This window comes from Camponotus floridanus, unplaced genomic scaffold (assembly GCF_003227725.1).
Source record: "Camponotus floridanus strain SB8 unplaced genomic scaffold, Cflo_v7.5 scaffold40, whole genome shotgun sequence".
NCBI lineage: Eukaryota > Metazoa > Arthropoda > Insecta > Hymenoptera > Formicidae > Camponotus > Camponotus floridanus.
Window position 1 is genome coordinate 450843 of NW_020229548.1, and position 24222 is coordinate 475064.

Sequence of the window (24222 nt, forward strand, 5' to 3'; positions counted from 1 at the left end):
ATTAGCATAAATTAAAAAAATATTGCAATTAATTTATACTTTTAATTTATCCTTTGCGTTAAATAAAGAATCCTTTTTTTAATATGAGATTTAAATTTTTTAGAGTATCAGTATTTTGTAAATTTCAAATTTTTAAAAAATTAATAAAAATGAATTAAATAGAATTAAATTAAATTAGGACAAGTACAATTATATGTGAGAAATATGCGATAAAATTATATCTTTTATAAATAAATATATAGTAGATAATACTCAATACAGACTATTCTATTCTCTTTTAAAAAAAAAATTTGCATTTAAAAATAATAAAAATATCAGCAATACCAGGAAACATTGGTTTTTTCGGAAGTACTTTTACTTCTGCATTTAAAATATCGTGCCATAAAAATGCACGACGATTCTGGATGCATCCCGTGCTGCGAATTGTCGAAATATCGATTCGCGTACATAAAAAAATGCATTTGAGTATCTAAATGGAAAAATATGCCGCTATATGTACGAATGAAAAAAGAAAAGATAAATGTAGAAAATCTGTGATCGCGCAGCGATAATAATGTAATCACGCAGGAAATCCAAAGACATCGATTCGACATTTTTATATATTTGAATAACAATAAAAATATAAAATTACGATTTTTTTTTTTACTTAAATTCATCCACATTATTCTGGATTTTTACAAGAAGCAAAAGTAAAATAATGTAGATGAATTTTATAAGACGTACAACTAAATTTAGAATTAATAAATAATTTTTATCGCCAAAGCCGCGAATTATTTTTATCTCAAATTATAATACATATTCTGTTATACTATATTTTTTATGCGTACACATGTATGTTCAAACACGCACATTTGACTTGCTTTATATATTTTTGAACTCTTTGAATTCTTTGTTTATCCGACAATGACACAAATATGTCAGAATCGATTAATTTGAATTTGCTTGCCTCTCTGAATTATCCCGGAGGCGAACCAGTCAGCCGGTGGACGGGATGAAATATGATAGTCGTTGGCCGCGCCACGCCCAGTTTATCATATTTCTTGGAGTGCATTATCATAATAGCATCGTGCATGAGATCGGTCGCCACGTCGTTCCGTCGATGACATGCCACGTTCCAAACTCGTCCGGAGATCGATGCGACCAGCACACCGCAACGAGGACGCCTCCCCATCAGGATTTAAGAGCAAACGTCTATATTTAACCCTTATGATATGAGAGCTCTTTAAGAGCTCTTTTTTATCAAGACGATTCGACTTCTTATGCCTAAGTTATGTATTACGAAATAGGCTTACATAAACTAAAAAATTATCTCGATAGGACGCATCATCAGGCTTGCGATGATGATTGCCAGTTGAATAATAATTATCGTATATGTCTGTCATATACAGATAGAAATATATTTTAGAAATTGTTTCTGTTTTTTTTATAGATTGTTATAAAATATAAATCAAATGAATCTCTATAATCAATTTTTAAAAACGAATAAAAATATCAAATATATGAAAAGAAAATAAAACATGAAAAATTTGATTTAATTTCATATTGTTTCTTGCATAATTGGATAGATATATGTCGAGTTAACAAAATAAACATAAATTTATAAAAACAATTTTATCATATAGTAATAAAATATACTTTGCCCTAATTTTATAAAATGTTGGGAGAAAGAAGGGGAGTTATCTGAAATAGTTATCTTGCATTATGTAAAATGTACGTTATGAATATTAAAATCGTGCTACAACTTTGATTATAATATTATGTCACGTTATGAAATCTTAACAATACATATGCGCATACTAATGATACTAATATTTAAGAGTTTGCTGCATAACGAAGGCATAATGAATGTGAATTTTTTTTATTTTCCGTTATATTAGAACTTTTTTGCAAAGTTTTTGTAAATATTTAAATTTCATTAAAAATTATTTACAAAAATTTTTACGACACAATTCAAACCTGCATAAAAAGACAGGGTTTTTAAAATATAACATTATTTAACGAATGTGCTCTACCAACGTGTACTCAATTTACGAAAAGTAAAAAATAAAATTTGAAAAATTCAGAAAAAAGATATGTAAATAACTAAACATTTTTAGTTATAAGATTAATCTTTATAAACACTGTTTTTAATGTTTATAAATGCACATATTATTTTATGAAACTCATATTAATAACTCAACTTTGTGCGTAAATTATTTTAATATACACTCTATTTTATATTTTTTCATATTTTCACATTAATTTATTATCTCGCATTAATTAATATTGTCAAATTTACTATTATTGAACAATGTTAAATCATATTATGAATCATTATCACTTTTGCATTTATTGAATTTATATTAATTTATTAAAACTTTTCTATGCAAAAGTACAGTCTTAAAAATCTAATTGAAGAGATTTTTGCTTCGATAAAATTTAAAATACATGGTATTCTCTTTTATCTCGTTTTATAATACATCAATTAACGAAACGAAAAACGTAAAGCTATATCGAAACCAATGGTGCGCAACATAAGGATTAAGTGTACCAGCATGTCCAATGGGGGTTTACAGTGACGAAAGAGCGGATAGGGGAACGAAAAAGTCGCCCAGCTTTCTTTCCAATGCAGAGTGTGTTGGTATAAGAAAGATACACGAGGGCGATAGAAGTAGTGCAGGTGGGGATTTAATCAACTTTCCTTTTTGTCTCGTAAATCTTCGTAGACGCGGCATCTTCGCCCCCTCGATTTTTTATCAGACGCGGCACGATGCGAATGCGTGTTCTTTAAAACCTACTGCTAATATATTTCTTTTCTTTTTTCTTTTTTTTTTACTTTTTGGAAAAAGTGTAATCACGATCAATCGCACTTGTATATAATAAACTGATCTAATTAAATATATATTTAATTAAATATAATAAAATTTAATTATATATAATTTAAATAAATATAATGAAATTTAATTAAATATATAATTAAATATATTTCGATATGTAATGTGGAATATAAATTAAATATATAGAAATTTATGCATAATATCGAATATAAATATCAAAAATAATTATTTAGTTTTATTTAATTTAAGCTATTTTTAAAAATTTGAAAACGATAAAAATGGAAAAATATATTTATAGAAAGATACAGGTTTTTTTTGTCTAGTACTTGAAAAAGTAATATCCTCTGCAACACACATTTTCTATTATACACTTATACTTCGATGTATATATAATTTAAAGTATAGAAAGAAGATTCTCTTCTTTTGATTTTCCTAATTTTTTATTTTAAATTAATTATTCAAGATTAGTCTGAAATTATTAATATTTATATAACGTAATTGATCAATAAAATCAATACGATTGTTTGATCAAAATCATTGTTAAACTCGAAACTGTTTAATCTGCTTTCAGCGTCAAGACCGAATCTGATGATAGACATCGAGCCGAAAAGGGAAACGGCTGTCCGGGTCGGTGAGAGTTTGCAAATTCTATGCAAAGCCTCACAACCACTTCGTGTTTGCCGTGTGGAAATACCTGGTGAGGGTAGTATGGTGCTGAACGAGGGACAGCCGCCGGAAGACGGTATCGAATATAACGGCGTGGGTCTCCAGGAAGGCCACTGCGGTGTCCGTATCGCCAAAGTGAAGGAGAGCAACGACGGCACCTTTAAATGCTCCCTCACGACTACCAGCGCCCGGCAAGAGGCAACCGCATCTCTGAAAATTATCGTTGCGAGTAAGTCGTTGCCTTTCATTCTGATTCGATGAGATTCTAGGTCAATGACATCTAAGATAGAGACTGCGCAGATATATTGTAAAGAAGCTGTAAACGTCAGTGTTATAGAAACATTTCTCATTTTCTTATATTCCCCTGTTTTAAAGAAAACAGATATGATTATTAAAAAATGTCCTGAATTTTCTTTTATTCTTATAGTGATTTTAATTTTAAATTTGAAAATGCATTTGTTAATTTATCATTATATATATAATTATTTTTCTTTTAAAAAAAATTTAGTATTACAGTACTTAAAAGCGAATGTAATGAAAATGTTATCGTAGCACAAAGTAATAAAAATAGGATGGGCTACTTTATAAAAGGTTACGATGAAAAGAGAAAAACATCAATTTGAACAAGAAGCAAAAAAACGAACTAACTTGTTTTTCAGTTACTATAGCTGTATTCGAAAAGTAATTAATCTTCCTTAAGAAAATTGCTTACGGAGACTGAAATAGGCGCCCGAAGCGAAATTACTCTGTTTAAGATAAACCCGATAAAGATAAATTGTGAAATTCATGAATAACTTGGAAGAATTTTTTTTTGCGCGAAGAAACATCGTGATGAAACAGATGAAATTCAAGTTATCGCTTTTGACTTTCGGATTCGAATGATAAAATAATATAAAATACATATATATCTCTCAATCTGTGTTGTCTCAATTTAATTCAATAGATATGTATAATGAAGTGATCCGAAAAAAATTTTATTTTGATTTGATTAGGACCACCCAATAACCCGGATCTTCGCACGAGTCCCGGATCTGTTCCCGGAAATATTTACAGAAAAGGAGATAGATTGGAAATCAGTTGTAGCGCTCCGTCTGGACGACCAGCAGCGAATATCTCGTTGTTCCTCGGTTAGTTTATTTAATATTTTCAGGATGTACTCTTTTACCCTTTTAATACGTAATCTATAATAAAAATTCGTAAAAAATAAAATAAAAAAATTACTAAAGAAAAACTTTAATTGGAATAATGCAAAAGATTAATAGTAATTAAAGATTAATTTCACGAATCAAGCAAAGAAAAAATTTAATTGAAGGTATAATATAAACGATATCATAAAAATAAGTAAAATTTCTTTAAGTAAGAATCCTATTTATCACATCCTTAGATTAATAATATATGTTTATTAATAAATTATAAACGAAATAAAATTATATAGTGAATATGATAGCAAAATAAGATTATTCTTAATATCTAGACGATGAGCCGATCGGCAACGATAGACTCATCTACGAGACGAATATAAACGAGAACTCTTTGGCTATGCAAAACGCTTCACGCAGTTTGGATTGGACGGACAACGGCAAAACATTACGATGTGTGGCCAGTCACATCGCTCTTGATAGACCCAAGGAAACTACTATGCAACTCGAAATATACTGTAAGTTATTGATTTTAAAATAATTTTTCTTCCTTATTAACATATGTTCTATAACACACATTTTTAAAAATTTTGTGTTCTTTGTAGTTTTATCTTTTTATGTTCTTTATCCTAAAATTTAGTATCTTCTTTTAGAATTTTGTTTTAGACTTTAGTATCTTAGAATTTTTTTTTTTAAATTTAGTATCATCTTCAATAAAGCTAGTAAAATCTGTTTCTATATTTATACAATAGTAGAGTATGTATAAAAAATAACCAGTTATACAAATTAGTCTTTATATTAATGACTCTTTTTATGTTTAATACCTATAGAAAATTGTAGTGGAAATTTTTCGAAATATTTTTGTTGTAATTTTCATGTACATAAATAATTTTTAAAAAAAATTGTGTGTGTGATTTCTTTTACATAGATCCACCTCAGCCACATTCAACATTCGAACGTTTCGGATACGTGATTGGCAGACGGGGAGTTATCAATGTTACTGTATATGCGAATCCTAAACCGCGATTCACATGGCGAGTGAACCAAGAGCAGTTCGAAGAAGGTCAAACTGACGACAGCACTCGATTGCAAACTTCAACTGCTGTCGAATTGGTAAGTTTTCTTTTTCAAACATTTATAACTTATGCTATTATTATTCATTGATTATGAATAATAATTCTGTAATCAAGAATAAAAATTGTAATATAAATATTTCTTAATTATTCTAAATATTTCTCTAAATATTTCTTATGTTCATTCTTTTTGATATTACTAAACATCTCCATATTAAATCGATAAATTTTAATTAAAGAAAAAGTAAAGTTTGATTGCTTTCGCTCGTGACTTCAAGTTGAGAGTTTTGAATTTATTATTTTTCAAATACTATTCTTTAAACAATTAATTTTATGAAGAGATTAATCCTTACATCTATCAAGAAAAAATATTTTGACGTTTTTAGCGACTATTCTTTTTAAAGCGTCAAACGCGTTACAACAAAGTGGATTTCGCGACTCGATTGAATACATCAGAAGCATATCGGCGGTTTGTTTAGGCTCGAGAATATTTCGATGACAGATAAAATGTAGAAAAGCGCACTGGCCAAGAAATAATTGGCGATAAAAAGAAAAGGGAGTGTGCGAGACTAGATTGATGGATGCAAATGAAACAGAAATTCAATAGTGCGGCGCGACTCAGGCCTCGATTTACCGTTCGCCCGGGATGCATTCTCCATGCACCTATGTGACAGCGCGCACGGAGTACAACGCCGTAATGAAATTCCATTGAATTCAGACACAGCGAATCGATCGGAACCGCGCGATCGGCTTCGAGCGGCGGTGGCGTTTGTTCCTCATCTATTGTTTCGTTAGCACAAGAAGCGGTTTGTTCGTCCTGTAATTAAGGCTTAAATGGATTTGCCGATCTTGCAACTTGCGCTTTTTAATTAGTTCGGGGGCGGCGAACAGAGAGGCGAACATTCGTTTTCCCGAATGTGTCTGAATCGCACGTTCTTATCACACTTTTTGAATCCATTCATTTAATCGGTCTAAGAGAAATACCAGGAATCTAAAAAGTTTCACGAAACTTAGATATTAGTGAGATGCCATTTAGAATTTTCGTTCTTAATTTCATTCTTAATGGAAGAAATCTCTAGGGCTTATAGAGATAGAAAACAAATGGTAAAAAGTTTCTACCTCCCTTCTCCTTCTCTCTTATTGTTTCTCCTAATATTTATTTAAAATCAGAAATTTTCTCGTCATCGTACGCCAGCTGTTCGATACGTTGCAGTGAAAAATCGCAAAGTTAGAACTGAATAGAACTTTGGATAAATCGGCGAGTTTGCGATTTTCAAGAGGAAGAGGTTCGAAGCGTTAATCGAGCGGCACGCGCATAGCAAACCGGCCGAGTGCATTCAATGATGCGGGCCATTCTTCGATCGAAAGAGGAGAGAAAGAAAGAGAGAGGGAGAGAGAGAGAGAGAGAGAGCATGATCTCAATGGCGTCCGATGATTTCGTCGGAACTCACGATTCGAGCGCAAACTTTCAGAGCGAACGGCACGCTCGCGCAAGCATAACACTCTGGAACAACGCCAGCGTGTGCCAGAACCAATAAAAGCCGCCGCCGCCAGTGCCGCTATTCGGCTCTGGCTCTGGTGTATGAATGGCTTCCAAATAGGCTTGCAGCTCTCTCGCGAGTCACAACTTGCACCGGATCGGTGAACGGCAAACCGACTGAGGGCCGCGACGCGCCGCCGACGAATACGAATCGGCTTCCACTACGAAAATGCAATTACTAGCAGCGAGCCGGTCGAGAGAGGCGAAAGCTCACGGAAAAGACTCGGCATATCGCTTTCTTTCCTATAATAGCACCCCCGAGAACAACGCTCGGTGTAATCGAGGGCCGTCGAATGGATTTTTCTTCGATTAGAAGAGTTTAATAAGAACTGATAGAATTTAAAAAATGCGACGTGTTATTTTTCCGGAAAATAACTGAGATAAGATTGAAAAATATATGATGAAAGTTAAATCAATTTAACTGAAAAAAATCAATTTAATTGGAAGGAAAAAAAAAAGAATTTTAATAAAAATTAGCAAGAAATTTTATATTTTCTTTTTCGTGCTCCCGTATATACTAGTATTATAATTATCAATTTATCTCTTTAATATAGGGATTACAAAGAGTGCGCAAAAACTCGCAGATTAATAGCAAAAGCATCCATGAATAATTTATTAATAAACCTTCGTGTGCGCGTCCGGCGACATTTTAAAGAGCTTAATTAAAAGGTTTAATTAATGAGCGAAACGACGTAGGAAATTAAGAGCTTGACTGAATGAGATTAGATTGGCGTACCGTGTTCGTAACACAAAGTAACATTTATAGGAGAAAGGAGTATGGAGTGCAGTTCTGACAATCGACAGCATTCAGAAATCCGACACGGAGAAGGAATATGCGTTGATAGCGAACAATAACGAGGGATCATATGAATATCGTATCGTTTTGTCGACATCCTCGGAACCAGCGGGTAAGTTTTTTGAAAAATTTAATTTATGCAAGTTATCTTCCATTGAAGACGTTGCACACCGTGCACTCTTGTTAAAAATACGGATTTTTGTACATATCGGAAATATTAGAGCACCCCGCATAAAACACACGAGAACTGATAGCACAAAAATATGTGTGGCTCTAATATAATATTAACATAATAATTAGATATGTATGATAATTAATTCTCTTAATATAAACTCTTTCTATGAATATAAATCCTTTTACAATCACTAAAATGATATAAGCGCATATGTGAAAGAATTACGTTTTAATAATGTTTTTTTAAAGTGTATATATAAGAATGTTTCCGATTTAGTTTATTTGACAATCACAAGTATTTTTATGGGAGTGTGAAAATTCTTAATAATTTTCGAAATTATATTTAGCAATAAAATTATTAATTAAATATTTATAACAAAATCTGTAAAAGCTTGCAAATTTAATTGAAAGATATAATTCTATTATTCATTTATGCTCTTAAGATATAAATTGTTAAAAATATATATTTAATGTTATTAAAACAATTAAATTAAATTAAAGTTTTGCAAAATTAAAAGACGCGTTTCGTGTACATATATCTTACTCAATTAAATGATTATATTCGCGAGTTCCTTTTTATATAAGATAACAAACAAACGATAAGTAACACGCGAGCAATCAATAGAGCTCTACACGCTTTGTTCACACACTTTTTTTCTTTGATTGCTTGAATCAACCGACGTTCACACTTGGCTAGTTCACCATTATCACGATTGTAATCATGCGATCTCGCACGTAAAATCGCGACTACATTAATCGTCGTAATCGTCACGAGATGATCGCCACCAATCACACGCGTTCTAGAAAATATGTTCCATCTCTGTGTGCGTGTCTAACAATATCGATCCTTCACCGCATGCTCACGCAGGAGCGTTCAGTCACTTCTATGGTAAGCTCTCCGAACACATGCACGCACTAGGTAATGTTATTTTTTCATATTATTATACGTAAGTAGTTTGCGTAGTAAACGCGGCATTTCGTGCACAACTGGTTTAAACGTGGGAGGTGATCACGCCGAGAAATTAATAACTATTATTTGGCTAAAGACGTAATGTACATCGATCACGAGAGAACATGTTGACACTGATCGAAGAACGAGTAATTTATCAATTTCAATCGCACGCTTATAAACAGTTTAGATTTCATCGCTTTAAATCGGATCACATGAAATGTTGCGTAATTAAATATGTGTATATGTGGTATTGCACTATAATCATTATTTATTTTTATCCACTCTTATATAGGATATTCACGCTAATTTGCAATTCCAACGGAAAGAAAGTTTAATAATTTTTATAAATTGCTAATTTTCAATATTATCTTTGTAAAATTGTGTAAAATTTGATAGAATCGTTTATTTAAAAAATGTGTTTTTATTATTTGTTTAGTTTAATTCGAGAAAAGATTTGATTTTGTAAACAATTCAAAATTTATATTAATGTTTCTCGAAATAGATATTAAAATTATAAAATTGATTCTCACTAAATTAAAATTAGTACCGTCAAATAAATTGTATAATTTATAACAATGCAATTATTTACTAAACCTTTCCATAAAAATTCATGCAAATTTTGATATTATCTTCAGTAGTTTCAGTTTCATACATGTATGTCAATACCTTGGCAGTGAAAAATATATTCAAATATTTTTATTTGTCATGTGTATGTGTGTGTGTGTGTCGTAGAAAAAGATTTGTGTTCAATATCTCAAATAAATAATATATTTAATTATTTATTTATTAACTATTTATTTATTTGTCAATCGTTGTCACTAAAGAGATTAAATATCTTTTTAGCATTCATTTATATGTTTTACTTTGTTGCTGTGAGACGATGTTTCATTGTAATCTATATGTTTTAAAAAATTATTACGTAACATTTTAAAAACACTTCGGTCTTGAATATTTTATCATGTATGCAATATTCTCTTTTTCGATACTCTTATACTATACAAGATTATATTAAATGTTTCGATCCAAGGAATTAATATAATACTAAAATTGCTCTACTCGAGAAGAACTATAATAAAGAGAGACATTCTTTCTCCACGATTTGCAGGTGTTGATTTGGACGCTGGATCTATCATCGGTATCGTTGTGGGCGTTCTGGTGCTCATACTCATTATTTTCCTCGTAATCTTTGCACGCGCGACCGGCCGCTGGTGCTTTGCAGGTGAGTCAGTTTGAAACTATATTTGTTAAAAGAATCCTCTCTTTATAAATTAAATATGCCACTTTTATACATATATATATGTCAATATCCCCATTTTTCTTTCGTTTCTTTTAACGATTTCGTTGCTCGAGAGCGATCAGAAATACAAATACTATAGCCAAAAAACACGTGAAATTCGAATAAGATTGCTTGTATAGGAGGACGATATAACTTGCTAGAAAAAATGCAATTTTACTGAAGAATTATTGACTTATTAAACGGAAGATGAGCGAGTATCATGGAACACCTGGAAATTGAAGCGAATTTTTTACTATTGATGATGATATGATTTGCACGAAAAGTCAATTTATAATTATATGTGGGCGAGATGTAATCTCTTTAAACAATATAATTTCAAAACATCTCAATATTTTATATTACTGATAATACAAGATTTATATACTTTGTTCTTACAATTTTCTAAATCTTTTTTTTCATTTTTCTGACTTTATTAAAAATTAAAAAAATTCATAGATATATATAAATAAAATTTAATAAAAATTTTTATGTCATTTTTATATGTATTAAAGAATTAAATAGACTAAATACTAACAATTGACGAATTTCGATATAAATATAAAGAATAGAAATCATTAAAATTTGCTACTTCTATTTATCTTCAGTATTTTTATCTTGAATATCTGCAATATGTTCTAATTTTAATTTAATTATTTAAGCAAAATTGATCGTATGATATTTGTTTGACAAACATGACAGATAAAAGATAAAAGAAAGACGATCTATCGTTCACGAACGTACATAATGTATGGAGAAAATGCATTTCTGAAACTTCACGTAAATGACGGAGAGAAAGATTTCAACATCTACGAGGATATTTGAAGAAAATATCAGAAACGGATAAAACGATAACGCTTATCGATGAAATTCAAAGTGCGATGAAACAATGCATATATATCACTTATCATCTTTCTTATTGTAATTGTTGTTGTCGTTGTTGTCGTTATTTATTACTACATAGTTTACTATTGTTTTCGTTAACGTTGTGTGTTACAATCGCGTGGAGCAGTGTCTACAATATACGATTAGCTTAAATCGAGGTAATTATCACAGCGGTAGCTAGCATCGCGCGTGCAGTAGAAACGTATATATACTGGGTATAATTAGTGCGCTCCAAAGCAACTCTGTAATGCGCTATTATCGTACTTTACTCTATATATAAGTATTATATAAGTACATACATACATGTATGCACATATATATATATATATATATATATATATATATGTATGTATGTATATGCATACATAAATGTACCTTTTATCTGAACGTATGCAAATATCTTATGTGTTGTGCCGCTGCACTGATATAGGACAGCATGCGAGTCGGGCCAAGTAAAGAATACGGAGATACGTCAACGATTACCTTGCGATTCCGTACTCTAGGCATGACACTGTCCAGGGGTAAGTTACCTCAGGCAGGACAAAATATCCTCTCTCTCCCCCCCTCTTCACTCCCTTTTTTTCTCTGAAATAATGCTCGTTCTCTCGTTCATCATCGACCCGTCTCGCTCGTCACCTCTTTTTTTCTCAAGCAGAATCATTTTTATCAAGCAGACAACACATACACACACTCTCTCTCTTTCTTGTCCGCAAGCCATCATCTTCAACACCGGCTTATCAACGATCACGACTCGTCTACTCGTTCGAGAGAAGTAGACTCCCCTTCGAATTTAATACACTTTGCACTCTCGCTCCCCGCTCTCGTCTTGCAAGATCCTCGACATATTTTCGAATTTTTACGCCGCGCCATCATTTTTATTTGGCATGTGTCGATACGTAATCGCTTTATCGATTTATGGCTTGCGTTTTATATCGTCGATAAACATCCCGCTTCCTCGATTAATCGATTACGCGGTTTCGCTTTCGTTGGCCGAGTTTAACGCTTAAAAGCGCACGATTTTTGCTCGTTTCTACTTCGTGGCGTTGTTTTATAGCTATTTTTAACTTGGAGTCGTAAACTATATATAAAGAGAGGAGACTTATAGGAAGACATATGATATCGCCAGAAAATAAAGCTGAAGAGAGAAATATTTTTGGTGGAGCATAAAAGACATTTTCGTAATAGAAAACGTTTTTAGTTTATTGACGTTTGACACTTTAGTAAATTTCTTTGACGTTTTGTAGAGCTTTATATATTACATTCTCATGACAGATCTTTCTCTCTCTTATTCTCTTACATTTGCGCGGCCTAATTTACGGTATATGAGCGAAGTATAATATCAGTTATATGAATTCGTACACGGAGTATTGAGGATTCCAACAGAAACCGCAGAAACCGCAGAGTTTAGCGAAACTTTTACGGGCAACATTGTTCCGAGCAGTTAAAAACACCTAAGCGATAAAATTGTTTTTCCAGTGATTTATATCCCTTGCTTAATTATTTCATAAAAACACATATTTTAATTTTTTTTCATAAACTCCGAAGCATAAATTTACTATTTTTTTTATCTTCATGAATTGTAATTATTCTGTTTTGCGCGTAATATGCTTGAATGAAGTGTCAAAAAAGCAAAGGACAAGATTAACCGAAATGAATTGCGCTCGTTCAAATTATTCAAGAAATAATAATTCTCATAATTTTGTTTTCAAAAAAATTCAACTGCATAAAGAAGTACGTATTTTTAGAATTGCGATTAAATTGCATTTTGATTTTTTGTTATCGTTAACATGACAATATAATTACAATTTCCTCAGATATATAATCATCGAACTTCATTTTTGCATGTCAGTAGTATCTGCTCCAAACTACGATAATTTAAGCATATTTATATATTGTCACGTGCTCGCAATCATCTTGTACGATTCTCTATTTATTAGCATGTCGCTTACAATATCGAATCGATGTAAAATCGTTCTTTGCTTGTAATGCAAAACATATGAGAATGAGCAATAATAATTACAATACACGTATCAATCGATTATTGCCGCGCTATAATAATCATGTTTGTAGATAATAAATAAATAATAGATAATAATAAATAGCGCTTGTAAAGAAATCTGATGAAAGTTATGATATAAAACTGCATATAGACTCGTGATTTTCACACGAGTCGATGTTCAAAAATCGAGTCGTGCGAAGTCGTATGCTGCAAGTCTCTAAAAATGGATGAATATTTCTTTTTTTTCTCGCAACAAGCAATGATAAGCAATCGGCAAAGGCAAATGTGGTGAAATTATCCTAAGCAGAAATGATTGGTATAATAATATATAGCGATTACCTTCGTTGTTTTTGACATTGCTCATCGCCGCGTTTCAATATCTTTTGGCTAAAATTGCGATTTTTTTCTCCGTCTCCTCCGCCCGTTTTCCTCGGACTGTGATCAAGCATGTTTGTCATCTCAGAATCCCCTCGCTGTTAATTTATATTTTTCAGCGCAGATTGAATGTGTATTCTTTGCTAATTTTAGCATCGAGGAAAGCGACATCGTACTCTCGCTATAATTATTCAGATTTATCTTGCTTGGATCGTGATACGACATTGACTATGCCTGTGAATGTTACGACGATTATTTCTTTAACACAGTCGTTATTTCATAAATTTTTTTTATCTAACGCACGAGCGATGTAAATTGAATGCCTCGTCTCTTTTAGTAGCGTAGATTAGTTATAATATCTTTTACTTCGAATATACGGGCATACACATACATATTCTTTCTGATGTGTGCACTACACATTTTAAAATTACTCGTTAGTAATAATATAAAACACTTGCAAACATGCAACAAGTATATTAATTGCGTAATGGATATTAAAGCTTATGTATAAATACAGCCTATGAGAGAGAGTACGAATTATAAATAATCTCTAAAAAATGAGTCCTCTCGAATTCTCTCACTAATTAGAATATCAACATCGAATAAATAACTCAAAATTTATAATTAATAATTCTGATGCACGAATCAAATATTAAAAAAAATTAACGCGTGAATTGTTTTCACTTTACAATTTACGAGTGGTTTTTTATTTCAATCGATATTTTTTTTATAGAGACAGAAACTTATGTAGGAATAAAATTTCTTCATTCACAAAAAAATATCACATATTTGTAATTAATATCATGTTGACAAGATACACGGTACATGTAATTGGTATTTCGTGATGAGTAAATTCGCGTTCATAAAAATAAAAATAAAAAAAAAAACGAAAAAAAGAGAAAGAAATAAAATCCACACACGCACATTTGCCTTGACCGATCGTGGCGTTGCTTGTTGCAGCGAGACGTCGCGGCGACGAGGAGACTGCGGGTGACGTCGGCGCAGGAAGCGAGGCGCACATCACGCCCGGCGACGAGGATGACGAGGATCACGAGGACCCGCGTATCATCGACGAGAAAGTGCCACAAGGGGGCCAAGAGAATCCGATACACGCGAGCACCGAATACGTGAACGGCCGTACGGACATCAAAGATGCTAAGAAGGACGAGAAGACGGACACGCCCGTTTAAAAAAGAAGAAAGAAAGAAAGAAAAAAGAGACAAGGAGAGACTTTCTCTCTTCTCGCCCCGCTCTTTTCGTCCCTCTACCCTTTCCTTCGATACAGGAAAAACCGAGCTGTCGCCCTTCTCCACGTCACTTTGGACTTTCTAGTAGTAATGATCTAAGTTTCTCTCTGCGATGTTTCGTTTTTGTGAGTAAAACGCACATGGACGTTTTCGTTAAATGTGATCGAAAGTGATCATCGTAAAGTAAGCGCGCGCGCGCACGTGTGCACGATATATGCTATTTATTTCCCATTTTCATTCATAGCATATAAGATCAAGTATTTTAATCCTCTCGTTCTCTTCACACAATATAATCGCGAACTTCGTGTGTACTAAGAATATATATAAGAGTGTACGTAAACTCTAGAAAATTATATAAATTACTGCGAAAAACGACTTTGTCATGTTGACTTGTTTGAATGTGATTCTATGAAATGCCTAGCGTAATTGTATAACAATTGTGGAATAGAAGAGAAAGAAGGAATTAAAAGATTATACATATACACACACACATATATATATATATAAAAAAGAAGAATATATTATATAAAATTAAAAAGAAAACATAAAAAATGTGTACTCTATTGTATCTTACTATATTAATAATCACTGGGTACTGCATATAAATATAAAAGAACGAGAGGATTAAAAGTAGCACATATATCATTTATCTCGATAAATTTAAGTTATTAATATCTAAATATATTTATTTTAAGACCTAAAAATAGAAAAATTTTTGAATTTAAATAATTTCATAACGTTATGTTAAATTACAAATAATAAAGGTATAAAACTCGAAATATAAAATTAACAAATTAGATTCAATAGCAATACGAGTCGAGCGTCGATGTTATGACACATTTATTTATTTATTATACAATAAAAGGCATGAAACAACTAAAAATAAAAATAAAAAGAAGGAATAGCGAACGTTTCGACCCTATTTTTGGGTCATCTTCAGCGCAAATGTAATGATGTGGTAAAAATATAACAAAGGTGTTACATATCTGAATCGATGAAATAGGATGCCGTCCAAAATAATACTAAATGTCTCAGTATCTCATTATCTTGACGATGCCTATGTAAAATAAAAGTGAAACAAGATAAATGGATAATGTAAACTAATATATAATGAAAAAATATTAAAATTTAACGTAAAAAGATTAAAAAGATGCAAAAAATTAAATGTCCATTTTTTAAAAAAATTTTTAAATAAATATAAACTGAACATAGAGTCAAAAAGAAATAAAAATTAAAGAAATCAGAAGTTAAAACCATGAAAATGAAACTTTGGACGGCATCCTATCTCATCGATTCAGATATGTAACACCTTTGTTATATTTTTACCATTTCATTACATTTGCGCTGAAGATGACCCAAAAATAGGGTCGAAACGTTCGCTATTCCTTCTTTTTATTTTTATTTTTAGTTGTTTCATGCTTTTTATTGTATAATAAATAAACAAAGTTACGTTAAATGATTTAAGAAAAAAAATATCTTCCCATGCAATTAAAATTTTTTCCTATTTTTTCGAATTCTTTTAAAAATATATTTTATCAAATTTTATGTTCTTAAAAGACTCGCATTTACGACTCGTAAAAACTATTAGATTAAACATTATTTTAATTCTTATTTTAATTAAATAATTTCAAGAATAAATATATCTATTAAGGATGTGAAACTTGCCTTTTAATATGTAAATTTCTTCGTAATTTACATCGCGCACGTTTGCTAAATATATTACGCTTAACGAACATTTAAAAAGAATAAAAAAGTAGCGATTATAAAATACGCGTGCATCAAATCGATTAACAACGAGAATTGTTATCAAAATTTGCAGTTTGGAAATGGATTTTTATTCAATCGCGCGTCGCTCTGTTATTTTCTTTGACAAGTCAAATTTTCAAGGCCTTCAAGTACGACCGTAGGTGTTCGCGTCGGGGAAGCTCAATTCTCGATACATTCGGCTATGACGCTCCGAATCTCTCTTTAATCGCCAATGAAAAAATTGTTCAGTAGATCTGTTCGGTAAATGTGATTGATTCTTTCTCGATATATACGTGTAAATAGAATATCAAACTGCGTAAAATGAATTGGAGCCAAAGTTATTTAATACTTTGGAAAAATTGATTGATGCTGATTTTTCTATGTTTACATATTTTTTTACTGCATAATTTTAATTTTATTAGTAGATTAGACTTTTTTGAGAATTATATATTTATTATTGATTTGTAACAATATCAATTGTATATTTTTAAAATACTCGAATTTAAGAATTATTTCTTTTTAAGAAATATAATGATCTGATGTAAGAATCTGATGTAATTAGTTCTTTTTACGAATCTATACCGATGTATCGAGATATGAAATAGTGACTGGGAGGATTTCACCGTGATTTGCTCGCCATTGGACTTGTATGTGGATGTTATGCCGAACTTAGCGATGATTATAAAGTAGTTATGACAAATTTTGTGAGGGACGTATGTCCCGAAGAGACGATAGGTATCCTCACGGATAAGTCGGACAAATCAAATTGTGCAGCTGAAACTTTATTAAAAACACACACATATGCATATGCATCTACACATACGAAAATATATGTTACGCGCGACGAGACATTACTCATGTATGCGTTTACGTTTTCTAAAAGTTGCGTATATTCGTTACGTGTAAGAAATAGCGCGTGTGTGCGTATCATCAAGGTAAGAAAACACATTCCATAAGATATTTCCTTTTAACACGCTAGAAATGTTTTCGTAAACGTAAATCGTTATAAAACGTGTCTATTACACTGTGATCGTATATTTTTTTTGTTCTTTGCGAGATGTAAAATAACGCATTTCACGCGTTGATTTTAGCCAAACTTTGATAAAAACTTTTTTTCTATCCAAATACATTTATTGCGCGATACGCACTCTCGTTTTAACGATACGAAATTTTTATCACGCAATGAATTTCTAGATTTTAATGTATACGTCTATATACGAAACGAGCATACAAAGTGAGTAACAGAAACAATCGTTAGATATATTGGAAGAAAATTTTTATGAAATTTCGAAATCGAAAGTGCGGTCGTGTTTCTAATATTATTAGGCAGGACTATTATTATCCCATGCCATTTGTACTGTAACATTTTTACGAATACTATAACATTCCTGACACGTGTTTTACTTAAATGCATTTTAATAAAGAGAGATCTTTTTGTAAGTTATGTATACATAGTACAATAAGACCATTGGGTAAGCATACAGAATGTTGCGTAAGTTTCGAAATGGGACAAAAAATTATTTATTTAGTTCTAATGCATTTAAAAAATATATGTAAGCATAAAATTTATCAAAATTAGTATTTTGAAACGTGTTTAAAATTTTACTTTAAAATTGATTAAGCAATAGAAAAGTTTTCGATTTAATTATTGTGCTTAATTTTATTTTTTGTTTTTCCTTGAGTTACGCAATTTACGAAACATCCTGTATATAATTATAGCGATTAAACATCTAATGACGATTATCTGTATTGAGTACGCGATTTTATAAGATATGTATTCTACTTAGAGAAACTCTTATTTTATGAAACAATACATATAACAATTATTGCGTTTTATAAAAGAAGAATGGTTTTATATATGACATTTTAATGTAATATGCGTTCGCACTTAACTGTGAATTTGTACGGATTGAATCAAGTATACTCATCGAATCGAGGGATTTGATATATTCTTACGATATTAAATAAATTATACTATACGTCACCAGACAATGCTATATGTCAATCGGCAGAATTCGTTCGTTGTATTTTCTCATTCTATTTTCTACGATATATGTATATGACTACTTATAAGAGCGGCACTTGCGATTATATATGCAATTTTTATACAAAAAACATATTTTAGTTTCAGTAAATTAAACCTACTTTTTTCAACGACACGCTATTTTATTTGTTGGATGGTAAATATAATTAATACGTTGAGCATATATAAGGGCAATTAAATCATATCTAGTGAACGATAAAAGTTCATAAGTACAACCTCGAAAATCAAATTTTCAACATTTCGTCGTATTATTAAAAATGCAAAAAAATATTTCATAGCGTGAATTATTTTCATCGTATTAAACGTATCACGCAATGTATACAGTGCATTAAATATATTTCCCACCCAACACACCTTACAAAATTATTAAAAGTCTTGCATCGAGCTTTAATGATAATTTTTTAATAGATTGTCAATCAGCGTTTTTTTTCCTTTTTTTTGCGAAAATTTGAATTATTGTACAGTTATTCATAGTTAGTTTAACATAATTTTTAAAGAATTCTGATTAAGATCTTGAAATTTATGGTAAAATATTATTCTTTAATTAACTTCAAATCGATTTTATGTAATGGAGAGCTTTATTCTCGAAATCTATCTTATTTGTTAAGAAACACTATTGCGTAAAGATTTTCTTAAAAAAATTGTCATGTATATTAGTTAGAATAACGCTCTTATGTAGTTCCATGCAGATCTTACAGAGAAACATCCTGTATGCATTTACTCACGCCGGATCTTTTACCGGCACATATTGATAATATTGTGAATGAAAACTCGTTTGAAATCAGCTTCGCAAATTCTTATCATTGCCTTCGACAATAAGTGTTGTTTGTACTTTTGTACACGGATGAATTTTCCTTAGCTAAGAACCAAACGTAATTCTAAAATACTTGCTTCATGCGCGCACATTATTCACATACACACACATACACAACATCACACGAATTTCAACGTAGGTCTCGTCGGCATCGCGTAAAAATCGGATAAGAACTATAAAAGATGGATGTACAATTCATCGACGATATCGTTACCGAATTCGGCACGTATGCTCCTTTACTGTTTTTCCGAATGCATTCGTGTTTTCATTTACAAGAAAAGAGCCGTGCCGAGACCGACGAGATCATCGAGGTTTTCGTCGGAGATAGGGGGAAAGAGGACGTGAAGTGATTATTAAGCAGAATATGATAAAAAATCGATCGCGATCTGAGCGAATTTCAATGAAGGGGAATGCCGATGCAGCTCGTCGGTCGACGGTCGAATCTCTGCTGCGTGTTGTACATACAAATATACATATATATAAATATACAGATATAAATATATAAATATATATAAAACGAGATCGCGAAGAAAACAGTACCAGATATATATTCTGCGTCGAGAGCACTTGGTTTGCATGCATTCGTGAATGTCGATCGAGTGAGTGGGCTTACTTATTCGCTTGCACTCCAATTGCTGACTCGACCTGTCGTTATTCATGAACTTCTTTTTAGGATGAAAGATATTATTGAGCGGAGAGAAAATGTGTGAAGCTTATTTAAAGCAAGTTGATGAAACTTTGAAAAATGGATGAAAAAAAAGGAATGAAATGTGCGAGGAAGACGTGCAAGAGAAAAGAAAGAAAAAAAGCACTATTAAATTTATTGGTATCTTAGAAACTAGAACGATTAATATCATCATGGACGAGATTTTTTTTAAAGATTCATCAAACGAAACAAACATTATGCGTTCAGAACGTTTATTTTTCTATCACCTATCTTCTCTTCTCGATTATAAGCTCATCCTTTTTATTTTCTTTCATTTATTTTTTATATCACATATCTATCTGTGCTAAAAATTTCTTCCATTATATTAAAAAAAAAAATTATAAATAAGAGGACTGATATCGATTGTCCTATTTTCGAGATACTGATACGCGTGGCTAAAAAATTGCCAACTAAAAACTTCATTTGCGAGACTGGCATGTTCGTGCTATCACAGATAGGCTATCTTGCATCAGTTTTCAACCAGAATATCGGACATCTATATTAGTATACATAATGTATAGAAAGAGTATACATACATATATATAATTTATACGTTATATATGTATAATGTATAACAATAATATATATTATGTGTACTAAATATCAAAGTATGTTAATATATGTAATAGAGAGAGCCTAAACACTGGGAAAGGGGAAATTGCGCGTTTATCTAAAGAAAAGAAAAAAAGAAAATATGCGGAATATCCTCTGCATATTCTTACGCATCGCAACGATACTATTGTAGCGAATGCGAATAAGAGCAACACTAGGGCGATCCGAATTTTTATATATATAAGAAATAATATATATATATATATGTGGTCACACATTTGATTTTTAAATGTTTCACAATATTCTATAAAAAATGAGAGAGATCACCGTTTCCGGAGAGAAACTACAAAGAGAGAACTGATTAAGATGAATAAACGTTTAAATTTCCTGTCTTACAATTAGACTAGGTATATACATGAGATTCTCACGGAGCTGTTCTCGGGAAGTAAAACGTACGATTAAACGGCCATCAAGATCCACTTTCGAATATTTATCGAAGATTTTTACTAAAAATTACTTATAAAACTATTAAGCACATAGTAACAGCGAATACAATCGGAGGATAATATCAGAATTTAAATTAATGCTTAATATGTTTTAAAAATGATACGATATATTGGTATTTTCTACGAATTATATAGACAAATAAATCGTTTGTTCTTATTATTTTTATTATTTTTCACTGGTTTGAAAATTCCTTTTCGAGTCTCAAAAAATAGAGAGTAATTAAAATTATTAATTTTTTAAAGAAACATTTTTTAAACAAAATTTTTTAACGTATTTTTTGTATAATCAGAAAGAGTTTATCTCGTAACTTAATTAAAATTTTTTTCTATATGTTTTCGATTTTATTTCATCAATTTTATTGAAAGTAACTGCTGTTACTATACTTAAGTACTAATACTAAATATTCCAATGAATCTCACAAGACTCAAACAGGTCTGTCCCGGACAGGTCCATAGATGCATAGCAAGAACAACGTCAAAAATCACTGCCAAAATATAAATCGATAGGATTTTTTCTGCCTTATTTACGAAATGCCACAAGAGAATTCCATGTACATCCTTTATCTTAATCTATAAGTTATAGTAATATGTTTCTATTTAATAAGAAAACGAACTTGCATAAGATCTTTTTTTAAATAATATTAATGATATTTACAAAATGGCAAATATCATGACTGCCACTTTTTTCGATTTATTGCGCTGTTTATTTGTCTTATTGCAGTTGAGCGAGATCGTTAAATACGTTTCTTGTCGTCATATATCACAAGATTCGTAAAAGAAAAGAAACAAAAAGATTATATATACGGATGCATTTACGTACAAAACCTGCCTATATATATATACATTTTAATACTTACATTTTAATGTTTATTGATATTAATGCAGCTATTACGTAATTGATTTTTATATAATTAGTTAATTATAATGTAATTATACTTGTAACGTTTACGACTTAAAATCTCGATGATCATGCTGCGAGGATATAATATATATATATACATATACGAACGTGTAGGAATATACAGATGTGTACGCACGTTCGATCGCATTATCGTTATTCCCGTGACAACTAGAGATTGAATGAACATTTGTAAAACTAACTCATAATATATTAACGGAAAGATAACATACGTTATTAAGGAGCATGATCGTTGGCCATACACAATGGGGTATATATATTATATATATATTATATGATATAGATATATTTATGTTAATGTAAGTCTCTATAGAATAAGATGATGAGGAAACATGCGAAAGCGGTGCCGATTCGCCGGATCACAAGATATATATTATAAATACCTGCAATTGGTGTTCTCTCTCTCTCTCTCTCTCTCTTTCTCTCTTTCTCTCTCGTTCTCTCTCTCTCTTCGAGACATTTTTAGAAGCCATCTAAGTACTGCGTGAAAAATCGCGGCTAAGTTACCGAGAAATTTCGTTTGCGCGATATCGTTATCTCGCCATTTCCGATTAAGGGCCCAATCGAAACGGCGCCGTTGGCGGTCGGTTAATACATTCCGGAGATCGCTAAATGTTTAAATTAAGAAGGTAAAATGGTTCAAAAACGACCGCGATTAAAAGTGAAACAGCCACGCCGCAAGCGCGCGAGAACGATGACATTTTGTATCTCTACTTGTAGATACAATGCGATAGGCGAGAAGTAAATCTAAGAATTCAAATGAAATTAATATATAGAGAGCTGTATGTATAATTAATCATAAGTTCATTCGTCGCTATGATATTATACTTAGGTATCGTATGATTTTTGAAATAAAACATTTGTTTTAAATATACAGATAAATGTTGAGAGAGATGTGTTACGTCCTATCATTAAACTAAACTTACGATACCGGATGTTTTTATCGTAACTTCGGAATCTCAGCGATAGAGACAAGATACAGTTTCCTGGATACAAAATTTGAAATACTATAAAAATTAATTCTTAAGTCGTGATATTAATGCCTCTTTTTTTTAACTGGATGTTTTTCACTCAGTGAATGTGAAAAAGAAGAATCGCGCATCATACGTAATATTATTATTTTTAGAGATATTTTAATTTCAAGTGTAAATATATGCTGCTGAATTATAAATGATGGGTTGACATCACAGGCCAAAGTTTAATGATACAATATGTTATACATTGTTGATATATTGGCATTTTTAATTTGCAAGATAATGAATGCATGTGATAATTGAGCATGTGCTTCACTTTTAATATCGCGTGCGCGATATCGTTTCAAACATAAGATTTCCAAATTACAATATTCCTAAAAATTATCTATATATGAAAGATTTTTTTTCTTTACTGATGTCTTTTTTGAGTCGATAAACATTGGAATCGTTTTAATGTCATAATAAAAATTATTATTGTTTTATATGTCAAATGAAATAAACAATATATATTCTGGATTCCTTCTGGATTCCAATAAATTGGAATATATGAAAAATGTTGACGAAATACATTGTATATATATAATACATTAAAACAACTTAATAACTTAAATATTAATTTCAAAAGAGTATATTTTAAATATTCATTTAAAAGTATTTATAAAAGTTTTTGTATAAATCTTAAAAATAAACTCAAGAGAAAAAACTTGTAGCGGTCACATTTCATTATCACTTTAGTCATTAATGCAGTTTTGCAAAATAGAGCCGGAAATATCAATTATAATTTTGTCTTTATTACGAAACCGTTTAATTTTGAAACATTGCCAAATTTAAGCCAAACTTCTCCTTATTACTTCCAGGTCGTTCGTCCGCCAGGAATCTCGGGGAGTCGTGAGTATATTAAAAAATACGATATGTTAATGTACAGTCCATCTTATCGCACTCTTGCTTATAGTATTCGCACACTCGCTCCCTACGTCATACTAATACTTCATTTATCGTAGTTCGCTTTAATTTAATTTATAATCG

At 31.1% G+C, this 24222-nt stretch overlaps 1 protein-coding gene across 4 annotated transcripts in view; it reads left to right on the forward strand.

The window, feature by feature from the left end:
• Window positions 1–24222, forward strand: part of LOC105254122 (fasciclin-3) — a 312011-nt gene that overhangs the window by 283601 nt on the left and 4188 nt on the right. For 3 of the 4 annotated variants that reach the window (XM_025411595.1, XM_025411597.1, XM_025411596.1), the window contains exons 2-8: window positions 3388–3711; window positions 4475–4609; window positions 4957–5139; window positions 5550–5734; window positions 8001–8142; window positions 10262–10375; window positions 24054–24084. In XM_025411595.1, the coding sequence (XP_025267380.1) occupies window positions 3388–3711; window positions 4475–4609; window positions 4957–5139; window positions 5550–5734; window positions 8001–8142; window positions 10262–10375; window positions 24054–24084 (1114 nt within the window). Of the gene's footprint in view, window positions 1–3387; window positions 3712–4474; window positions 4610–4956; window positions 5140–5549; window positions 5735–8000; window positions 8143–10261; window positions 10376–14648; window positions 15443–24053; window positions 24085–24222 lie in introns of those variants that run through there. The other variant, XM_025411598.1, reaches the window with a different exon arrangement.